Here is a 22,158-nt window from a genome sequence, read left to right as displayed (position 1 = left end):
GGCAGGCTTGGTGAGTCCCACAACCAAATATTTCGAATAACTCCAAAAGATCTGTACCAACTCAGGATGTTCTTTGACTCCAGAAAATAGTCTCAAGGCTTTTGACGTGGACCACACATCTGCACTGTTTTCCTGTGCACACCACTAACATCTCTGGACTTGAGCATCCAACACCGCAAAGCCATTTAAACATCAAACAGTTAAGGAAGACCCGTCTCCTGGTCCGCCAGAACAACATGAGCTGCACACTGCGATTTTGTTTGGTCTCTGTGAGCTCTTTGCTCCTTGTGTCAAGTCCTAGGGATTCTGGAAGAAAGGGTCACGTTTCGATTTTGTGCTCTTTGAGTCCTGACCATTATAAATGACCAGGTCTGAAACTCACATGAAAAGGGAAAAAAAAAGGAAAAAAAAAAACATAGCAGTGGCTAATGTTAGGACATTCCAACCTTCGGTCAGGGCCAGCCCTGTCTTGGATTCAGTCCAGACAAAGAGCTGAGCCCTTGGCCACTAGTGCTTTGTCATTCCTGAAAAGCTGCGTTCACCTCAGAGCCCAGCGTTCTCTTTGGTTGGACTGCAGGGGACCCTGGCAATGACTAAGAACTTCCGGTGAGCATCTGGAGCAGAATGTACTTCCTTCGCCTTCCATCTCACGGCTCAACCATTGATGTGCTCATGGGTTGTGGGAACGTGCTGGCTGGAGCGGAGGTAGGCCCGACCGAAAGGAAGTCGGCCCCCAGCTTGGTGCGGACGTTGGCCCTGCTGGAAGGATGTGCCCTTCTCTCCAGTCCCCTGGAGAGCGGCCGGGACATGGAACCGGAGCCCGAGCCGGAGTCAGGACACTTCCCCTCCAGGAAATACGTCAGCATCTCCCCTTTGCCCTTCACGCTGACTTTTCCACGGCACACCAGTTCATAAGTGCCCTTCAGCATGCGGTACACTTCCTCCGTAACCTGAAAGACATACACATGCTAACTGTTACGTGCAGAGGCCTCTGTAACAGAAATAGCTTCACAGAATGCTTATGAAAGGTCCAGATAGATAGATAGATAGATAGATAGACAGATAGACAGATAGAAGTGGCAACACACAATGACCACTTCTATCATTTCTAAGGCAAGGGAGGAAGTGATCTTAAATTATATATAATTTATTTTTTAATTTTCATATGTACATTCTTTACAGAAAGAAAAATTTGATCCTTTGTCATCATTTGGTTTTGTCCAAAGTATATGTTTTGTTGCACTGTTGATTAGCTTAGATTAAGAAAGTTGAGGAAGAATATTTCAACTAGGACTTGAACAAATTTGTGTTCTTAACTACAGCATGACCTTGTGCCCTTATAATTATAATCTCCCATCTGTCACTGACAAAGCAGTGAGGCAAACGTGTGATGTTCCCAGTATCGTCCAGAGCTCAGGGCAAGAAGATGCTTACAACATTGCAATGACATCTAAGGGACAATGTAGAGAGGCCCAGGCCGTGAGAGGTTTGCGAGGGGCAGCTTCGTGAGCTGCGACCATGTTGTTCCAAAAGTGTGCCAATTACTGAAGCCAGATGAAGGGGTCCTGTTCTGAAGACGTGCTAGTGCCGTCCTGCAGGCGAGACCTCCCACAGTGAGCCCAGGGAAGGCACCTCACACACAGCTCCACACACTGTTGGCTCACAGGGGAAGAGGGGCATGGATACATCTCACAGCAGTCCAGTGTTGAGTCGCGTCCAGTGAGATGTCAGCTGTGACTGAAACATCCAGCTTATTGCCCAGTCAGGTGGTGCACATCCTACACCTTGGCATTTAACGCTACTGCATAGCTTTCAAACTCCATGCTAATTAAATGCAAATCGAGAAAGTGTGATTGGAGGGAGTGATGAATAATATGTATCAATTAGGGGATTTCAGGTTAAAGCCTAGACATGGACTGAAGGTTACACTGGACACGTGGACTGCGGGACACGAAACTACTGAATCACCATTAAACGAAACGTGTGACCACTTGTTTGAGCAGTTGTGCTGTCTGTGTTCAAAGGCAGGAGCACCATCCCAACCACATCATGTCTTCTGTGAGCCTCTGTGAGCAGTGCACTTTAGCACCTAGAATGAGCATGCAACCCTACGATATAATACCTGAATTTTACCCTGGACCCCGGTGCTGTCCATGCGGCTGGCAACGTTGACCGTATTCCCCCAGATGTCGTACTGGGGCCTCCGGGCCCCAATGACACCTGCCACCACGGGACCCACATTGATGCCTGTATAAACACACGTCGTCACCACAGCCACAGCATGGCCACTGGTCAGTAAAGGGAAGTCCAACAGAACACCATGTCCACTCTGTGCCCCCACCCATGACAGGATGACATTGTCTCGAAAAGCATGCGCCATAACTAAACACTTTTATTATATCGCAGCTATAGACAGGATATTAAATACAATAGGGTACTGCAGACTTTGCACTTTCTGTGACGCATTTCCTGTGCTGTGGAGACTCTGGCGGACCTGGCCATGCTGAGGCCTTCTGATGGCCGCTCAGTGACGGGCCAAATGTGTCCTGAGAGTTCTGCCAAGGCGGGAAACGTACCCACTCTCAAAACAAAGTCATTGTACGACTGGTAGTTGATGTCATCCAGCACGTCGAACATTTCGATGGCAAAGTCAGCCAGCGTGCTCAGATGGGACGAGACGGACTTTCTGTTCTGCGTTTCCAACAGACAAAAACGGGGGCGGGGAGAGAGCAAGATAATAAAAACAACATTCATTAACTGGCATGAGGAGAAAAAAAAGGCTTCAGATCTCTCCTGAATGGCTGGAACTTCAGCTGAAATTTATAGTTTAATCCAAAAGACAAACAGGCACACACACATAGTCACACCCACAAGAGCACGCTAGCCAGACAGCGTGTGCCTTTTTCACTAACGCATACCTTAGATCCTGTGGTAGGCACCAAACCCACAGCGGCCATGTATGTGCTGCCAATGGTTTTGATCTTCTCGATGTCCTTGTAGCATTCCTTGTCCATGAGCTGGAAAATCGGACATTTATTCAGCTGCGGCCAACTCTCTGCGGCAGAAACGCAGCCCACACGCTATTAGGCCGGTGGGGGCGTAGTCAGCGCATCTGCAGAGGTGTCCTCTTTGCCACAAATAGCGCGGAGAGAGAACGCGCCACTGATGTTGCTGATGCGTGAAACTTGCTACACAGTGTTCCCAAAAAACACATTCACAAAAAAGCAATTATCTGTTAATGAGTGGAAAACAACCAGAGCCGGATGAGAGCCATTGTTGCCATGGCACAGCGTACCCCCCGTTACCCTGCTGAACCCCACCCCAAACAGAATGCTGGTGTCCTTGGAAGAAGCAGAAAAATAGAGGGGGGGGGGCTCACCTCATCGAAATCTGCAATAATCTCGTTAAGTAATCGTAAGCACTCCACACCCATGTTGTTGCCATCCAGTTCGATGTAGAAGTCATTAAAGTTAGGGATGGAGGCGAAGAGAACGCCCACCTGGGCATAGGACTGGTAGTACAGATCCTGGAAGAGACAATAGTTATTTGTCTATTATTGTCAGCATCGCCTCAAAAGGTACTTTCATCTAAAATGATTTAGATTTTAAACAGTTTTGGGAAAAAGTCAAGAGTACAATACAAGGGCCTGTTTTTTTGGAGGTGAGCTCTGACCTTCAGTAGTTTACCAAGTGATTCAGACAAAGTACACAAGAAATGCAAATGACGGCACCGAGAGGCAAACAGCGGCATACAATCCAACACGAGGCTAGAGTAAACAGCACACTTCCTCTCTGAGACACAGGATGTTTAATTTCATCACTTCCTGGGAAGTGACTCAGAGAGAATGGACGTCAGCGGCATGGGATGTCCAGCGTCCAACGGTCAGTGAACGTGCCACTCCTGCAGGGCAGTCGCAGGACAGCGATCCCAAAACTGGCCAATTGGGTGAATCAGGTGATTGCGACATTGCGGGGGACTCTGGCCACCCGAACGATAGCCTTTGTCAGCAGGTGCACTCACCATGTTCCTGGGGTTGGACATCAGGAAGTGCTGTGCAACATGCGCCGGCAGAAGGTTGAAGAGAATTCTCTTGTTGTCCAGCTTGACTCTTTCCATATCATCTCGCTCTTCCTCGGCCTTCGAGCAGAAAACAAAAACACGACTGCGCAGTTTAAAATACAGGATGATGCCAGTGAACGTAACTAATGCAATTTACGATAAAATTATATGGCTTCATATTCAGCACTCAAGACTCTGTAATTTCCATGTAATTATTTGAAAGGAAGTCTCTGCAAAGGAGCAATTAAACTGTTATACCTACAAATGGTCACTGGAGGTCAGTAATGAAGAGGAACATTTATTGCACAAGACTGCATGTGTCCTTTTCATCAATATATCAAGTAGAATCCCATTCTAGTGCTGTTACCAGAAAAAATTATTTAAAAAAAGAATAACAATGAAACAATAGTCTCTCCAGAAATTTAGTATCCCACAACACACTTTACTTAACTCCTTTACTCACATGTCTGCAGCCATGTCTATTTCTCTTAATGTAATGCACAAACTGTATTTTTGCATCTGCTAAATGAATACATATAAATGTACAATAGATTCTCTTCCTCGCACTCTGAAATGACATTCTGAGATACTGGGAGACTTTCAGACTGCATCTATGGCGGCCAAGAGAAGAGTCACAGTTTCTTTGTTTCAGGGAACCTCTCTTTTTCGTTATTTCACCATGGTCACGCCTTCCTCCATACTCTCCCTATAACCACCTAATTCCACACACACACACACCCTTATGCTCACACTCCATGGATTCTGTGCTGAGGAGCTTTACTGAAAGGTAGCAGAACCCCCTTACCCCGACTCTATACGCATCTAAACACCGATTTTATTTTGAGCACTCATCAGACGCATGGGACATACCAAGTAGTGCTGAGGAAGCAATAAGATGAATTGCAGCAGGCTCACTCTTAACGGTGCCCGTACAGAAATCAATAAATTCTGCTCTTAATAAACAGTCCCCAGAATATGCACTACCGCTGTGGACCACAGCACCAGCTTCAGGTTTTATTCCCTCCTCCACTTTTATCTTCATTACTGCCATTTCTTTCTGTTTTCAGAAAGCAGCCCTAGTAAGGTCAAATAGAATGGTGACACCATTTGTTGAACACAACCCCAAGCTCACAAGAGGAAGGCGTAGAGATATACATGGAGCCGTCATCTATACATGGACACCACGGCCTGGAAATATGACCGAGGCAGTTAACTTGTCAAGTGGGCACAGGGAGCTGAGAGTTAAATCTTTAAACATGTAAGGATTTATTTACTCGCCCCTGTCTGTCTCACTGAGACGAACACACGCATACACACTCCAGCCGCTTTATAGCCTGCAGTCTTGCCACTTCCGGGGAACAGAGCAATGCCCATAGCTCGGTGCACTTTTCTTGGGGAGATTTTTGATACTGGACACCATAGAGCTCGGGAAGGGGGGGGGGCATATGTGTGGCCACACCAGGGGGGTTGGAGTTGGGGGATGAAGGGACAGGTCAAAATATGAGCCCACAGCAATAACACCTCAGGAATAATCCCTCCCACTCTGCACTAAAAATAGCTACGGCCCAGTCCCAGTGGGAAGCTGAGAAGCTCTGACCGGTCCCTGACACCCACCCAACATCCCCCACACCATCAGCCTTCTACTCCACAGAGAGCAGCTTACTCGTCCTTATTCCTTGGTGTCTTTCTGCATACACATGGAGACACACATAACATAGCCAGAAGTGTATTCAAACACACATGAGCACACACAGAAACGAAATTAATTTTCTCCCACTTGAAAAGCTAACATTTAATTTACAAGACAATTCTAATGAATTGTGGAATGCCTGGATGTCCTTCTGAAAGTTATTAGAAAGTGATATATGATCGCACCTGCGATATACTGTTACCTTTTGACCCCGAGCCCTTGTTCTGTGTACGTGGACATATTTACAATTTCTAGGTGTACTTTCTCTATCTGTATGCTGATATGACCCTGTGCTGTTCATGAAACCAATAAAAAAATAAAGAAACACAAACAGAGCAGTTTGCTTTCCCACCCACTACTCTTTTTTCACTTTCTAATAGGGTTTTCTAACTGTGCATGGAATTTGCCTCTCCTGTTGCCTTAAGCATAACTCTGTGTCAATTTGAACAGAATAGATTATTCAAGGGGCTTGAGTTTGGATTAAAAATGTTTTTTTTTTTTTTAATTTACACAGGCTTAAAGACCAAATATAAGCACACTATTAAGGATCTGAAATGCAGACATGAGTATGTACACTTTATGATGACGCTGTGTGTTTGCATTCGTGTGTCGACATGTACTATATGTGGCAATTGTGTCAATACATATAAAGCATTTTTAATGAACAGAAAGTGACTTCACATTTAAAGAAATTCTTTTCCTTGGATATGTGCCGATATGCTGCTCCTGTATTGTACGTAAATGTTTGTGTACCTTTATTAAAATAAATAAATAAATTTGTAGGAAGGTGATCAGGATTTGTCTATTCTGAGTTTTATGCACCCACCCATGTGATGAACATCGGTGCATAAAGTGGAAAGGAACAAACTAAATTTACTTAAGAGTCACATGTCTGCAGCTATGTCTCTCTTTCTCCCAGTGTAATGCACAAATTGTATTTTCTCTGAGATGTACATTGCTTTGGAGAAAAGCATCTGCTAAATGAATAAATGTAAATGCAATGTGTGCAGCTTAATCATAGCACCCTGACAAATCAATGGAGGAAGATGCAGTTGAGGGCCTTGGAGACATTCACCCATCCTTCCTTTCATCCATTTTCAAAGCACTTCTCCCAGTGACAACCCACTGAGCAGGAAAGAACAGACTTCTGGGCCATATCAATCAGTCCAGGCTCCTCCTTTGGGATCCCTGGTCTACTAAAGTCAGATGAGAACCTCTCTAGTATGTCCTGGGTCTAGCCAAAGGCCTCCTTCCACTAGGGTGCTCTCAGTAGACCTTCTCCAGTAGGCACTCCAAGAGCTATCCAAACTAGATGCTGGAACCACTTCAACTTGCTTTTCTTGGTCTGAAGAAGCTTTCATGACCACCAAGCTCCTCACCTTTTCATGGTGTGTGAGTCCTACCACCCTGTGAACTTTAATTCTGCCAATTGTGCTATAAATCTTTGTCACTTTTGCTACCAGAACTCAACCATAAGTGAGGATGGGGACCATAAAGTGCAAGTTTGGTCTAACACATCAGGCCCTGCTTCACTACCCTGGACCTGAAGGGCACACACAGTAAAGCAGCTGTTGCCAATGTTGTGAGCCCCTTGCTCCCACTTGTAATTTTTATGTATTCATTTAGCTAGTCTAACTACAATTATTTACCCATTTATACAGATAAGTAATTTTTACTGGAGCAACTTTAGGGTAAGTACCTTGCTCAGGGGTACCACAGCCAGAAGGAGGAATTGAACTAGTGACCTTTTGGGTCCAAAGGCAGTAGCTTTAACCACTACACTACCAGTTGTCCTGCAAAAAGGACCTTGAGAATTTTACATCGCTTCACTTGTGGCCAATCTACCATAGACAAAGAGGACAAACCTTTCCCTACTTATACACAATACTCACAGCTCCTAACCCTTACATAACTTTGAAAGTGCTGAAGACAATATTTCACTTGATACTGAAATGTTTACAAGTAAACCACTCAGCCCTGTGTGCATTTAGTAACCAAATCTTTTCCTCTCAGAGAACATCATGTAAAATTTTCTGAGCTTGATCCCAATTGTGTCACAACTGGCTGTAAACCTCCCAAATCCACACCACAGATCACAGTAAGATGAGGCTAACAGGACCATGCTGTTAGCAAGCAGCAGTGATACAACCCTGATGTGCCAGAACTTGATACTGACCACACCCTGGACATGCAGAGACCAGGTGAGAGGTAGAGATATTGCATGAGGCTGGGAAGAACTTGATGGAGAGGTCAGGATAATGAAGACCATTTGCTTGTTGTTAAGAGACAATTAAGACAGACATTTAAGGCAGCTGGTCTGAGGAGCAGAGAGGTGAGAGAGTGTTGATGGTTTTAGGTTTGATAGTATCTTTTTGTTGGTGACATGCTGTGTTGGGATTATGTCTTGTTTTCTGCTTTAAAGGGGCAATGTCTTCATTTGGTTTGGCTATCCCATTTTTGTATAAAAGCTTGTTGTCCTTGGCCTCTGTCTGGCCCATGTGGCCACCACCATCCCACAACTGGCCACAGTATCTTAATATCCATCCATCCATCCAATATCAATAACTGCTTGTCCTGAGTAGGTTCACTGCATTCCAGAGCCTATCACGGAAGCATTGGGCACAAGGTTAAGGAGGGGTACTTCCTGAATGGGATGTCAGTCCATGTTAGGGTAGGGCCTCAATATCCTATTCATAAATATCACAACCAGGAGAGAAGACAAGACACACTTAAAACAGCTCAATCTAAGGAAGAAATTGCAGACGCAATTGTCGCTCCGCAAATACAAAGGACTGTATACCTTGCGAAAGCAACTCTGCACTTCATTTTCCTGCACGGTTTCCTACAGAACCCTCCAGGACCCAAGCAGGCAGTTCATGTCTGCAAAACTCAAGTAGACTAGATTAGCACATTCCCATGATCCTCTGGTATCCTTGGCAGGGTAAAAAGTTAGTCCACTGTTGTACTGCCAGGACATAATCCACATTGTTCCTCCTGAAACCAAAGCTCAGCTATCTGCTGGTGCATCCTTTCTTGGCAAAGGAGGGGCATGTGCCCTCAATAGTTCCAACACACCCTCGAGTCCCTCTTTTCGACGATGGCAGTTACCAGCCCTCATCTTCCGGTCCACGGACACTTACTGTCCTTGCCTTCCATGTTTCATCAAAGAGGAATGCTACCCATGACACCGTGACAAAATCCACTCCTGCTGTCCAGCCTCTTACAGTAACTTTAGGCAGGGAAATCAGAATCAGAATCCAATTTATTTGGCCAAGTATGCACGCACATACAAGGAATTTGGCTTCGGTTCCCAATGGCTCATAGTGTAAACAAACAAACACAACATACATATACACACATATAAACATACATACATACATACATACAACATCTGCAAAGATGCATTGACAGTGCTGGAAAATATGAGAAAATAACAAGGGATGGAATAAATAATGAGGAATCAAATAAATAATGAGGGAGGGAATAAATAAGAGGGAGAAAGTATTGCACAGTCTAACAACAATCAGCTGTTCATGGATATAACAGCGTGGGGAAAGAAACAGTTTTTGTATCTGGTTGTTTTGGCGCACAGTGATCTGTAGCGCCTGCCGGATGGAAGAAGTATGTGTCCAAATGTGTCCAGATCCTCCAGAAGTTTGTGGCAATACCCTCAGGATGGTGGCTGTGCTTACGGGCTCCAGGAGAACGGGCTAAAGAGACCAATGGACGTGATGAGATCAGCTCATATTTCTGGAAAAGTTTATTCTGTATCCCAGGGGAAGTTGTTACATGAAGTCGGAATGGACCACGTTCAAGATCGCTGCTATGTACAGTACGTGGCTGCGAGGAGTTGCACCAATTAAAGGAGCCAGATGGCACTGAGTGCTCTGGGGACACGATAGCATGTTTATGTAGCTGCTCGGCACAAAGGCTTTTCTAAACTAACTTTCATTTCACATTATGTGTGTACTCTACATTTTTCATACACTTCACGCCAACTGACAACTTGATGTTTTCAGTGAAGCACCACAAGCCCGAAGGAATCCCAACAGTGCCTCTTATGGGACTTGAACCAGCAGTGTTCTCGAGAGGCCACACGCTCCACACATGTAAACACATTTACACACACACAGGCTCAGGGGAGTCTCAGGGGATTTTTTATCAATTGCCCAAAGCCTCACCTGTGCTGCCCAGAGATAGTCCAGGCGCAGTTTAAGGTCCAGCTGCCGCGAGTGCAGGGCAAGAGTGCCAGAGAAAAGCAACATGGTCAGGATGGGCTCATGGGTCCAGCTGTAAAACAGTCCCCTGCTGAACACAGATAGGTACACAAACACGCAGTGATGTGCACACAGCTTACACAAAACACCAAAGCTCAAAAGCCCTGTGTCTTCACCACATTTCAGTTCAATTTATACACACAACTTTACATTTAAAAACAAAAAAAATGTATTAGGATGTCAACATCATGTTTACATTGTATATATACAAATGTGCTTTCCAGTGTTTAGTGATTTTCAGTTGCAAATAATTATAATTAGCAGAAGTAGGTTTTCACATTACATTTTTGCAAACAGTCTTGCTCACCCCAGGGGCTCTTGTAAGCAGCTGAGCTCGAGGACTGTAATGTAGGAGACACTGAGGAAGAAGAGCAGGACCATCTTTGGCACTGAAGAGACCCGGAGGAAGAGTGCAAGGGTGAGGATGCCTGCCATACAGGAGAGCAAGGTGTAGGGGGGGTTGTTGCACGGCACCTCTGGAACGGTGCTGTTCACCCTCTGGGGTTCGACGGGGATTTTGGAAGCGCTGGAGTTGCCGCTCCACTCCCATGCCAAGCAGCCAATCTGGAGTGAGGCAAATGGGAAGACGCTGGTGGACAGCGGTAGGAGTGGGGCAAAGCTTTGAGTAGTGCCCTACCCATACCTCTGCATGATACACGTTGTAGAGGCAGGAAACTCAATTTACCACACAGCCCTGAGCCACAGCGTAGCTCAAGAGCACAATGAAGATGCACAGTGCTGTTCGGATCCTGATGGTCAAGCAGCCTGGGAGACACTGGGGGTGTACATCAAGCAAGGAAGAGGGTAAAAAGAGAGAGAGAAAGAGACAGGGAATTGAAGGGAGGACAGCAGAGTTGAGTATCAAATCACACACCCTATTGTTGATGGTGGTAACAGTTAATTACCGGGATTTAATAAGATGGGTCTGTGACCAAAATGTGACTACTACATCCCCTATGACCATTATGTCTCTACTCCTTTATCCTTGAACTCAGTACTTAACCCTAAATGCTCACATTTATTAAAAGCTGAAATGTAAAACCTTAAGCTATGCAAGTTGCCTAGAACAGAAGCATCTGTAACCAAATAGAAAATTCTGTGTCAAAGTCCCGAGTGAGTGTGGCTCATCAACACATCACAATTAATGACTATGATTAATGGAAAGGGAGTGGAAGACGGGGGTGTCTCTGCTATCGTGTCTATTGGGAGTCAGTCAGCTCTCTTCCAAGACTCCCAGCAAAAGAAGGGCCAAGTGTACTAATCCCCTCTGTTTTAAAAATGTGCAGATGATTAGAAAAATGTATAATTAACAATGTTAATTATAACATCAAAAGACAAATGTGCAAACAAACACATACATTAACTAATAATAACAGTAAATCACATGCATAGTGTAGTGGTTAGAGCTACTGCCTTTGGACCCCAGGGGTGCAGGTTTGATCCCCCCTTCTGGCTGTAGTACCCTTGAGCAAGGTACTTACCCTAAAATTGCTCTAGTAAAATTACTTAGCTGGGTAAATGATTGTAATAATTGTGATTTTAACATTGTAAGTTGCTTTGGAGATAAGCATCAGCAAAATGAATAAATGTAAGTTGAGCAGGCTAGAAATGTGACTTATCAGAAAAATATTCCAGAATTTGGCAACAATGACAGTGGCAAGCAAACTGCATTACTTTTCAAGCAAGCCAATAAAAACGAATGCATTCGAGCCTAAATTACCACATTTATTGAGAAATTAAAAGATTCAAATTGTGCAGCAGTAATTTACGCGTTCATTCGAAAGGAGAAATGTTCATAAACGAAGAGATTTAATTCCATTCAACATTCTGTTCAGTTTTCTCAACAGTGACACGGCACCGAACAACTGGACGGGAACGGTTAAATGGAGCCGACAGTGTGCGGAAGTGTAGCATTACCTGTGCACGAGTGACATACAGGTACATAATGGAAGTGAGATGGAAGCACAAGCAGAACACCAGCAGGACCAGTACAACGGTGCCCCTGGGGAGGAAGCAGAAGGGGGAGAGTGAGTGGTCGTCCAGGTGTTGCCACTGGTGTGGCAGAGGAATCAACAGCTGGCACTAAGCGGTACGTACAGTGGAACAGTCAGCAGGTAGACGAGGGCCAGCAAGGTTGAGAGGACCAGGGACAGGACGACGGCAGTAGTGAAGTGCTCGTCGGGGATCTGGTGGTACTGTGGTCCAGACAAAAGTTGGTGAAATGATTAGAAGAACACAGGAGATGACTGCAGGGTATGGGGAGGGGATGAGCAGCTCACCTTCCTCTCCTGCTCGGGACGTCGGTATGTCAAGGTGACGGGCCACAGATCGGCTACCTCTGACTCAGTCTGGCGTGCCTCGATGAGGCGACCAATGTAGCGGTTGACCCGCGTGCCAGGAGAATGCTGGGCCACACCGGCGGAGAAAGACGTGCGGCTTCTCACTTTCTCGGATGCTGTGCGCAGCGCCCTCCTCTGGACAGGGGGTGAAAATACACCTTTATTTGAGGACTAGTAATAAGAGATGTGAAAGTGGATTGAAATTTTTCGAGGACAGAAACACACACACACACACACACACACACACACACACACACACATTTTCAGAACCGCTTGTCCCATACGGGGTCACGGGGAACCGGAGCTTACCCGGTAACACAGGGCGTAAGGCCAGAGGGGGAGGGGACACACCCAGGACGGGACGCCAGTCCGTCGCAAGGCACCCCAAGCGGGACTCGAACCGCAGACCCACTGAAGAGCAGGACCCGGTCCAAACCACTGTGCCACCCCACCCCCCTCAGGACAGAAACACTCTATCAGAAATGTACATGTTAAAGACTTTTGTTATATATCATACGGTACAGTTCCTTCAGGTGATATGTTGCTTTTAACATCAATAAATTTGCAGAAAGAATTTATGGAAACACTTATGGAACTAGGGCAGGAGGGTGGTGCAGCGAATAGCGCCGCCATCTCACAGGACCTGAGTGGTGCGAGAGAATGTGCGTTTGATCCCCACTCAGTCTGTGTGGATTTCCTCCGGGTGTTCTGGTTTCCTCTCACAGTCCAAGGACATGCAATTCAGGTGAATTGTTGTCTCTAAATCGCACTTAGTGTGTGAATAAGCGAGTGACCGTGTGTGTACTGCTACCCTGCGATGGACTGGTGTCCTGTCCAGGGTGTACCCGCCTCCCAGCCTTGCAACCAATCCTTCTGGGATAGGCTCTGGATTACGGTGATGCTGCTCAGGACAAAGTGGTTATTGAAACTGTATAGATTCATGGAACAATTTTTAAACGAAATCTAAAAAAGCTTGTTAAGGGACCAAATGCTCAAATTCATCGAATTAGCTAAGAATTGCAGAATCCTCACAGTTCTTTTAGAAGAAAAAGGGCACTACGAAAAATGAGACAGAGTTTGTTTTTTTAAGGCTTGGCTTACTTGCACTGACTGGAAGCACCGCAAGGAGATCAAGGCAATAACAGCAGATCCGAGCAAAAGCACATTTTTCACGCATGGGCTCCGTATTCCAAGAAAAGAGCTTGGTTTTATTGGCAACAAATTGGGCAGAGGTAACCACATCAATAAACCAGCAGGGCTACTATGGACAGGATGTCTACAGCGTGTGTGTGTGTGTTGTGTGTGTGTGTGTGTGTGTGTGTGTGTGTGTGTGTGTGTGTGTGTGTGTGTGTGTGTGTATGACAGGAGACAGGATGTGTCTAAATTTAAACATATAACAGCGCAGACTGTCACAGACCCCTGCGAGGTAAAGAAGCAGAAAAGTGCTCTATTCTGTAGTAAATAACACAGTAATTTTCAGGTAAGAGGTGCTGCATGTAGAGGGAATCAATTCACACGATCACATCCAGATCAACACAGAGTGAGAAACAGCTGTTACACTCATAGCCTTCAGCATTAAACCCTAGATAATGAAAAAGCGGTTAAGGAGACAAGTAGATATCCACCATTGTCAGGACAGCATATGTTTTGGCTCTGCTGTCAGGTGACAGACAGACATATATACCGGTGCATAATAAAGTTGCTGCAGCTGAAATTCTACAGATAATTAGTATTTATTGTTGGATAACAGACATGTGGTTTAAGAATAAAAAAATAGCCGGCAAAGGCTTCCAGAACAAGTCCTGGAAGAAGGTCGATATGGGTACTACTCAACTTACGACACATTACTTATGACAACACGGACTTATGACGGTCGTCCCAATGACCTTGTCACATTGTTTTTGAGTCCCGACATTTGGCCATAACATCTAAGAACAACTGCTCTATCCGCTCCCGCAAGGCACCGTATTTCTTATTGACTCAGTGACTCTATCAGCAACTGCATTTTATTTACAGATACTTTTTTTTATTTACAGAACATCTCATTTGTGTTTCCATTCTAACTACTTCTTTTTTTGAATAACAGCTACAAAGTGAAAAAGTGCGTGTTCTGGTGGTGCAGAAAAGAAAAAAACGAAAGAAAGCAAAAGATCTGAATGAAAATAAGAGCTCAGAATGAAAATATAATGAGGATGGAAATATGAATTAATTTTCATACGAATGAAAATATAATTATAGTCCTGTATATGTATATTATTAGACTTTGGACCCTGCGACACTTACTAGGCCAAGCGGTTAATGAAAATGGATGGAAGTATATTTATATCATTATCATTCTATATTAGTATTAACATAAATGATGTGTGAAAATAGAGACAAATATAAAGCACAGCTCTATTATACAGCATTACATTCATGCACGATCATGGTTTCTGTATCCTTATGGTTTATACAATAGCATGTAAGGAGGTTGGCCTCACGAGGAAGTTGACTAAGGATGAGGTTATCCGAACAGAACTCGGTCGTAAGCCGAGGACCACTTGTGACTATATGTACCATTGCCCATGGCACTGAATCAGAATTATTTCATTAAAGCACGCAGCCCTATAAATGAGTAAAAGTTTGTGTTGCTTTTTATAAAAATATCAGAAAAGCTATCAAGTGATAATAAGAACTGACAACTGTGCACACAAGGCTCAGAGGAGACGCTCTTGGAAGCTCCTCCTCGGCTCCACAGAGAAAGTAGGTCAGGCAGCAGCCGTCACATTTTCAAAAGTACACTTAGGCCAACGTGAAGCTGATCGCCTCACAGCTGTCAGCACGCGTGCACACTGCGCTGTTTCCCTGCCCGCCGCGAGGGGTGCCGTGCTGTGAGCGCAGTCCGCTGAGCCTCAGCTCTTAACGCGCCGATCGCTTCTACCGAGCGCCTTTTTGAAAGAGAGGTCGAGTGGGAGTAACGGTACTCTTCTCACCTTCAGTATTACGCTACGCTTACATTTGTTCGTTTAGCAGAAGGTTTGCTCCAAAGCTGATGTACAGAAAGAGAAAACGAAGAACAAGAGTGCAATTCATCAACGGATGGAGAGATGAGGATGCAGGCACACGATTTTTAAAGTGCAGTGAGTTTGCCTAGTAGCACTGTTAAAACTAGCATATATTACACAGAGGGAGGTGCGGTGGCACAGTGCGTTTGGCCGGTTCCTACTCTCCAGTGGGTCTGGGGTTCAACACCCGCTTGGGGTGCCTTGTGATCGACTGGCGTCCCGTCCTGGGTGTGTCTCCTCCAGCCTTGTGCCCTGTGTTGCTGGGTTAGGCTCCGGTTTGCTTCTGGACAAGTGGTTTTGGCGTGTGTGTATGTGTGTATTACACGGCTGCATACGCAATTGGTAGAGAGTACAAAAAATATTAAACAAAACCAAAGGGGGATCAAACATTAAAATATTAACAATAACACTACATGGGAGACAGAACACAGAAGTGAATTGCAATTGTAATTGAGGCAGATCTTGTAAATTCATGGAGCAAACAGTCGATCCCGAGAGAAGAAAGTCTAAAAGAGATGTGTTTTGAGAACCTTCTTGTAAGCTGAACTGGGTTCAGCAGTTCTGAGTGAGAGGGAGATCCATCCACCACAGTGGAGCCACAACCAAGATCCTTCAGGCTTTGCATTGTGAATTTTTAACTGAATTTTGAATTTGGACTCCATTAGTATTTCTGTCAATGATAACTGCATTGCAATCCTCAGGGTACACCTTGCACCTTGCTCATTTCCTCTTCTCAAATGATTATTGTTTTAACAAATTCTACACCGTGTACAGAAATGTAATCTATTCCAGTGAACAAGTGCTCATTTGATGGGGGGGGGGGGGGGGGGGGTGCATGTTTGTGTTAATGATATCTATGTGACTTCTTTCTGCAGCCCCCATGTGTGCTGAGAAAGGAGGGCCGGTTGGCTGGTTTTAAACCACTGAGCCAGATTAAGACACCATTATCCATCCCAGAGTTTTACTGCATCAGCTTTGGAGCATCAAATAAACACTCAAAACATTTAACCACACCACTCTTTGGATTCATGCCTTGGGCAGAGAATGAAAAGAGCTGGAGCACAAGTTCACCGAGAAACACGCAAACCAACACATGTATCTGCCCATACAGGCAAAGTAATGTATTCACATGACACAGATACAGGAACGGAAACGCACATATGAAACGTTAAACGCACGCACGGAAAGGGAGACGCGTATAGAGGAAATGGTACCTACATGCACAAGAACACACAGAAATATGTTCGGATTTTCACGAACCAAAATAAACAGCACACCTTGTCGTCATCCACGCAGGTCATGACGTTGGAGAAGGGGATCTCTGCCTTGAACATCTTCCGGCACTGCATGAGCTGCACCAGCAGGTAGCACACTGTCTTAAACTTCATCCTTTTGGCGGGTTTGATGTCGGACAAAATTAATCCGGGGAATATCTGTCAAAATCAAGAAATAAACGCTGCAAGTTCTATTCTTAATTTTGCGTTTTTAATCGAGGTCCTGGAGTTTCAGGAGTTGGAAATGCTCCCTGGTCAGTTAATTCCATCAAGTGCAACCTCCCAGCACCCTATCCTTGAAATACACCATCGTTATACGAAAATGTACACTTACTGATTTTTTTAATCCAGCCATACCTTTCGTCGGTGTGAGGGCACTACGAAGAAAGTCTCTATGTGGTGTTTCTGAAGGAAGACATGCCTCTGGTGGCCGTGGCCTGGTTCCACCTCATAGTCTCCGTTAAGGCACTCCAGGGTGGCCCTGGTGATGTGCACCTTCCTGTGGGGTCGAAGGATGAGTCCAGCTGTGATCCTGGCCACATACAACCATAGGGTAATGTGCTCCGCACTAACCGCTATATGAATATGCCGGAAGAGTACAGCTATCAGACAAATGACCCTGGCAGGTAGACCCTCTAATGATAACTCTGATACATATAAGCACTGGAATGCAGGACACAGCGCATGGGAAGGAACTCACCCCGGTAAGCCCCCCGCCTCCATTACATTGGCCAGGGTCACATCGTTGGACCAAACGTCATACTGCCACTTGCGCAGGCCCAGCACCCCGCAGAGGACCCTGCCTGTGTGCAGACCCACACGCATGTTCAGGTCTACCTCGGTCGCCTCGGCAACCGACCTGCAGGGGGCAGTGCGTACACAGTCACCGAGTCGATTCGCCACGGGCTTGTTTGCATCCCTGATGATGAAACACTGACGCATAAATAAAGAGTTATTTTAACAGAGCGATGACATTTTCCGCATCTTGCATTCGTATTATATCTGCATATTACGTTTAACCAGCATAGCTAGTTTCTGTCAAGTCCGTCACTGCATATTCCGGAACAACACCTCACTGTCAAACTTCGCATTTCAGCCGTGTTAATGTTCCCTCAGGATCTATAAATAGCTCTTCCTACCCCTTCTGCTTACATAATAAGCAAGCCGGAGTTACACACTTTACTGCCATATTTTCCCTCTCTGCCGGTGAGGAGATAAGGTGGTGGAACAACATTCGGAACGCTGTGCTGCTTGACACGTTCTTCTCAACGTTTCGATGCGAGAACATGGAGCAGGTGGAGAGCTGCTTCGGGTATCAATCATCCTTAAAGGAGGGATTTCAGCCAGCCAGAAATGAGCTCCCTGGGTCACACATGGAGCAGAGACAGAGTTCAGGAACTGGGTGCGGTCAGACTTACCCCTACATGAGTCCATGTGCCCTTTCACTCACTCCCTGGCTTGGGGCTCAGGGATTAAACCTGACAGCATTAAAGAGCTTCCAGCCCTAGGATGATTTAACATTGTGTACCCATATTGTTAATATTGTACTTGTTACTCAGCACTGAAGCATCAGAAGCTTATAACACTGCACCTCTCTCAAAATGTGTCCTACATGGGCACATACAGTATAAAATAATAATAACTAATTATATTTATCTGACACTTTTCTCCAAAGCGACTTACAACATTCGGTTATTTACAATTATTTACGCATTTATACACCTGGGTAATTTTAGGGTAAGTACCTTGCTCAAGAGTACAACAGCCAGAGCTGAGATTCCAACCTGTGACCTTCAGGTCTGAAGGCAGAAGCTCTAAGCGCTACACTACCAGCTATCCCCAGTAAAAATGTCTAGGGCTTGTACCTACTGTTGAATGTAGTTGTTGAGCCCCCCCCAGCAAAAGGTGGAAGGGAAAAATAGAGAGGAAACACGGCTGTAGGAAAGCATGGCTTGGGAGGAGGAGGTGGCGTGGCTGCTGTAGGGACAGAAAAGGTGAAAGCAAAGAAGGACTTTGGCCTGAACTTGATTGAAAGGGGAGGAACTCCTCCGGTGCTGTTCCAGCAGACGGTGTAGAGGAGGAAAAGAGAAGGGAAGAAACGGGGCCCAGGAAGAGACGGGGCAAGCGCCGTTATCATCTCACTCGGAGTACTAAGTGTCTGACAAATGGCCACGAACAGGACAGCATACTGGGCCATGGTGCAGAGGCAGAAAGAGCATCAGTTCGAGGTGCATGAGGGTCAGGAAGGCTTGACGGCATGAAAAATCATCATTTGAAGTGAAGATATCAACAGCCACGCTCGGGCACACCGCAATGGTCGAGAACCAGGAACTACAGCCAGTACCCGCCGTTGTGTGACGCAGAAGTGTTGAGGATTATAGAGCTTTTATAGCTGTTCTATGACTGACCGGTGCGTGTGGGTGTGGCTCGCTCTAGCACTTCTCTCCTGTAATTACGTTTCAGCAAACTTCAATCTGTATACCAGTGAGCTACAGAATGTTTTTTTCTTTGCTTTGTCAAATGAGAGTTCCTAATTTGCACTGCTATCTGGCCTACTATTGCTAAGACTCATTAGGCCATCATTTATTCTGCTCATATTCCCTTAGGATGTCATTACTAATGTAACGTTTCTATGCATCTATTTGTACACCTTTATGGAAATATTTGCAACCAATACATTGTAAAACTTGTCCTTTATGACTGACTTTCGGTATGGGCACGTTTTATGGTCTGTCAAAACATAGACCTTTTTTAGGAATACGGAATACTGTGCAACTTGTACAGCTTGCAGTTTACAAATACTCAGCGCAAGCAAGGGAAAAATTAAAATATTTACAACGCAAAAGAGACAAATATGGTCGATGGTGTATATTTTCGTACTGTAAATAATGCAGCCTTTTGGATTAAGACATTCTAAAAATGTTGTCTTGCAGAATGTGACCTTTCGGAAAACTGTTGCGCTGTGCTTTGATGATCATAATCAAGCGACATCAGTTGACACTAGAGTATATAATCAGATTGTGCCCTTTATCCACCTGTTCTCTAGAAGGGCAAAGTTAGGGAATCCATTCCCACAAGAGTAAAATGGCAACACACTCTGATCACAAGTGAAAGAGAATTAAAGACATGAACACTGAAGAGCTGTCAATGAATAGCCTCCAAAAAAGCTGACATGACAACTTTCATCTCACTAGGACATGGAAATCTTATTTATCAGTATTAAACACAAAAACGAACTGAATTTTTCAAGCAATGAAGATGATATAACATCCATATGATCTCATGCAAAAGTATACATCCATGTTTATTTGCTTTTTTATTCTTATTTGTCTATCTGACACTCAGGAAGTCTTGCCAAGCCAGACTGGCCTTTTATTCGGCTTACAAATATAACTGTTCCTGCTATTATATCCAGGCGTTACATCAAGTGACATTTTCATAGCATGTGAGCAGTTCTGAACTGCTAAACTGAATATTCATTAAGGGTGACCAGTTGCACTGGGATGGGCTCCCAGAACCATGATCAGGACAAGCAGTTTATGAAAATCGATGGATGGATGGATGGTGACCTATCTTTTTTATGCATCATGCACTGTAATGGGTGGCACTGCTGCTATAGACGCTCTCACACAGATCCAGCGCACCAGCCACAATGCACAGCTGTGCACAGTTGCCTGGTATCAGGAGTTGTGCTACTATGGAAGGTCTGATGCAGCTGTACTTCACAAACAGTGTCACACAATGCACAAACAGACAGTGACACACGGCGTCCAACTACCTTCAACACGACCGTCATTCTGTTTTGGACAAAGTGGAGGGACGCTGAACCTCACATTGTTTTGTGAACATGATTTATCACACAGATGTGGAAGGGACCAAATCATGCCCCTTGGCTGCAGTGAAATCTTTTGGTGCCTTTTTCACCAATTATGGTAAACTTAACCTCTAAGGCACATATGTGGGTGAATGTGATACGGCTGTTGATCTGACACGGCGACAGTGAACAGCAGGACTAATCTTGTGCCGTTTGATCATCTCAGCAACAGGCTTCATTCCCCCGTTTCATGTTGCTGGAATGAGCCTCATTCCTGCCCCCCTCAGCCCCAGACTCTCTATGATCTGAGATTTGGGAATTGTTCAATTTATTCTGCCCTGCGCTGCCAAGGAGACTAAAAGCCGCCAAACTGGGCAATGCCTGGTCGTTTATTTAACACAGTGTCTGATGATTAACCCCACCGTTCTTTTACTGAGCCAGCAGAGGAAGAGGCCTTGATTCAAATGATCCCCTCAGTCCACATCAGTTTAAAAAAGCATCTGTTCTAAATAGTTGTCAGATCTTCAGCTCTAGGCCTATATGCGTTGAGTGTTTTTTTTTTTTTTTTTTTAACTTTTCTTTTGATACCTTGGTGGCAGAAGTATCTGTCAGAACCTGACACGCGCAGACTAAACAAGTCTGGTTATTTAGATCAGCTTTTAATAAATCCTTGGAAAGATATAATGCAACAGAGAAAATTCTTCAAAAATTACTTACAAAGAAAGTCACTTCAGATCAGAAGGCAAAACTAAGAGGATCGGAGCCTTAACCATAAGTAAGCAGGCCAGTGACCCCTGCAGATACTATAAACTTGTTAAAACCGTTGCAAAGCTGCCTTCATTCATTCTTTCAGTGCTTCATGTGCAGGCACATACACATTTACTCATAATCTGTGCATAATCTAAATTAAATAAAGATGATACTTCAATACAAGAAGTGAAATTTCACAGAAGCTATTAAATTTTCATTTCAGATACATTAAGGAAGGGGATGCAGTGGTGCAGTGGGTTGGACTGAGTCCTGCTCTCCAGTGGGTCTGGGGTTCAAGTCCCTCTTGGGTTGCCTTGCAACAGACGGGCGTCCCGTCCTGGGTGTGTCCCCTCTTCTTCCAGCCTTATGCTCTTTGTTGCCGGGTTAGGCTCCAGCTCCCCGCGACCCCAAATGGGACAAGCGGTTCAGACAGTGTGTGTGTGATGTATTGAGGAGACAGTAAGGTCCTTAGCTACTCACGTGATAGTGTCAATCATGTCTAGCCCCATCTCTACGCAGCAGTGGGCATGGTCCGTCTTGGGCTGGGTCAGACCAGACACGCAGTAGTAACAATCTCCTAGGATCTTGATTCGTCTGCAGTGGTTCTCCTATCACAAGAAGATAGAGAGGCTGAGAAATGCATGATGGGCATTTGACATCCAAACATGGTTTATTTTCTGTTGAGAATAAAATATATATCTATATATTTTTAAAAACACATTATTCTGGCAAGAGTAATATTCAAACGAAGGTTACACCATAAGAATTTCATACTTTAAAAAAATTATTATAGTTAATAATTATTAATAATTATAATATAATTATTGCTTTTCTTTGTGGCTTAGCACATTAGCACAATACACTCATTGACTGTATTACTGTTTTTCACTCTGTGCCTGGACTAAAAACTT

The 22,158-nt window shown here is 44.8% G+C and overlaps 1 protein-coding gene across 1 annotated transcript in view; it reads right to left on the bottom strand.

Moving 5' to 3' along the window:
- Positions 1-642: 642 nt before the first annotated feature.
- The window catches only part of adcy1a (adenylate cyclase 1a), a 40,901-nt gene continuing 19,385 nt past the window's right edge, over positions 643-22,158 (bottom strand). Inside the window, exons 5-20 of the mRNA XM_018760350.2 lie at positions 21,728-21,855; positions 17,384-17,542; positions 17,041-17,182; positions 16,687-16,842; positions 12,306-12,500; positions 12,124-12,221; positions 11,944-12,028; positions 10,712-10,801; positions 10,334-10,590; positions 9,931-10,054; positions 4,021-4,137; positions 3,380-3,526; positions 2,919-3,017; positions 2,577-2,691; positions 2,123-2,247; positions 643-950 (exon numbers count right to left, since the gene is read on the bottom strand). Of these exons, the coding sequence (XP_018615866.1) occupies positions 648-950; positions 2,123-2,247; positions 2,577-2,691; positions 2,919-3,017; positions 3,380-3,526; positions 4,021-4,137; positions 9,931-10,054; positions 10,334-10,590; positions 10,712-10,801; positions 11,944-12,028; positions 12,124-12,221; positions 12,306-12,500; positions 16,687-16,842; positions 17,041-17,182; positions 17,384-17,542; positions 21,728-21,855 (2,340 nt within the window). The 3' untranslated portion in view covers positions 643-647. The remainder of the gene's footprint in view (positions 951-2,122; positions 2,248-2,576; positions 2,692-2,918; positions 3,018-3,379; positions 3,527-4,020; positions 4,138-9,930; positions 10,055-10,333; positions 10,591-10,711; positions 10,802-11,943; positions 12,029-12,123; positions 12,222-12,305; positions 12,501-16,686; positions 16,843-17,040; positions 17,183-17,383; positions 17,543-21,727; positions 21,856-22,158) is intronic.

This window comes from Scleropages formosus, chromosome 19, assembly GCF_900964775.1.
Source record: "Scleropages formosus chromosome 19, fSclFor1.1, whole genome shotgun sequence".
In the NCBI taxonomy this organism is placed as follows: Eukaryota; Metazoa; Chordata; class Actinopteri; order Osteoglossiformes; family Osteoglossidae; genus Scleropages; species Scleropages formosus.
This window is presented reverse-complemented; position numbering and strand designations above follow the sequence as displayed.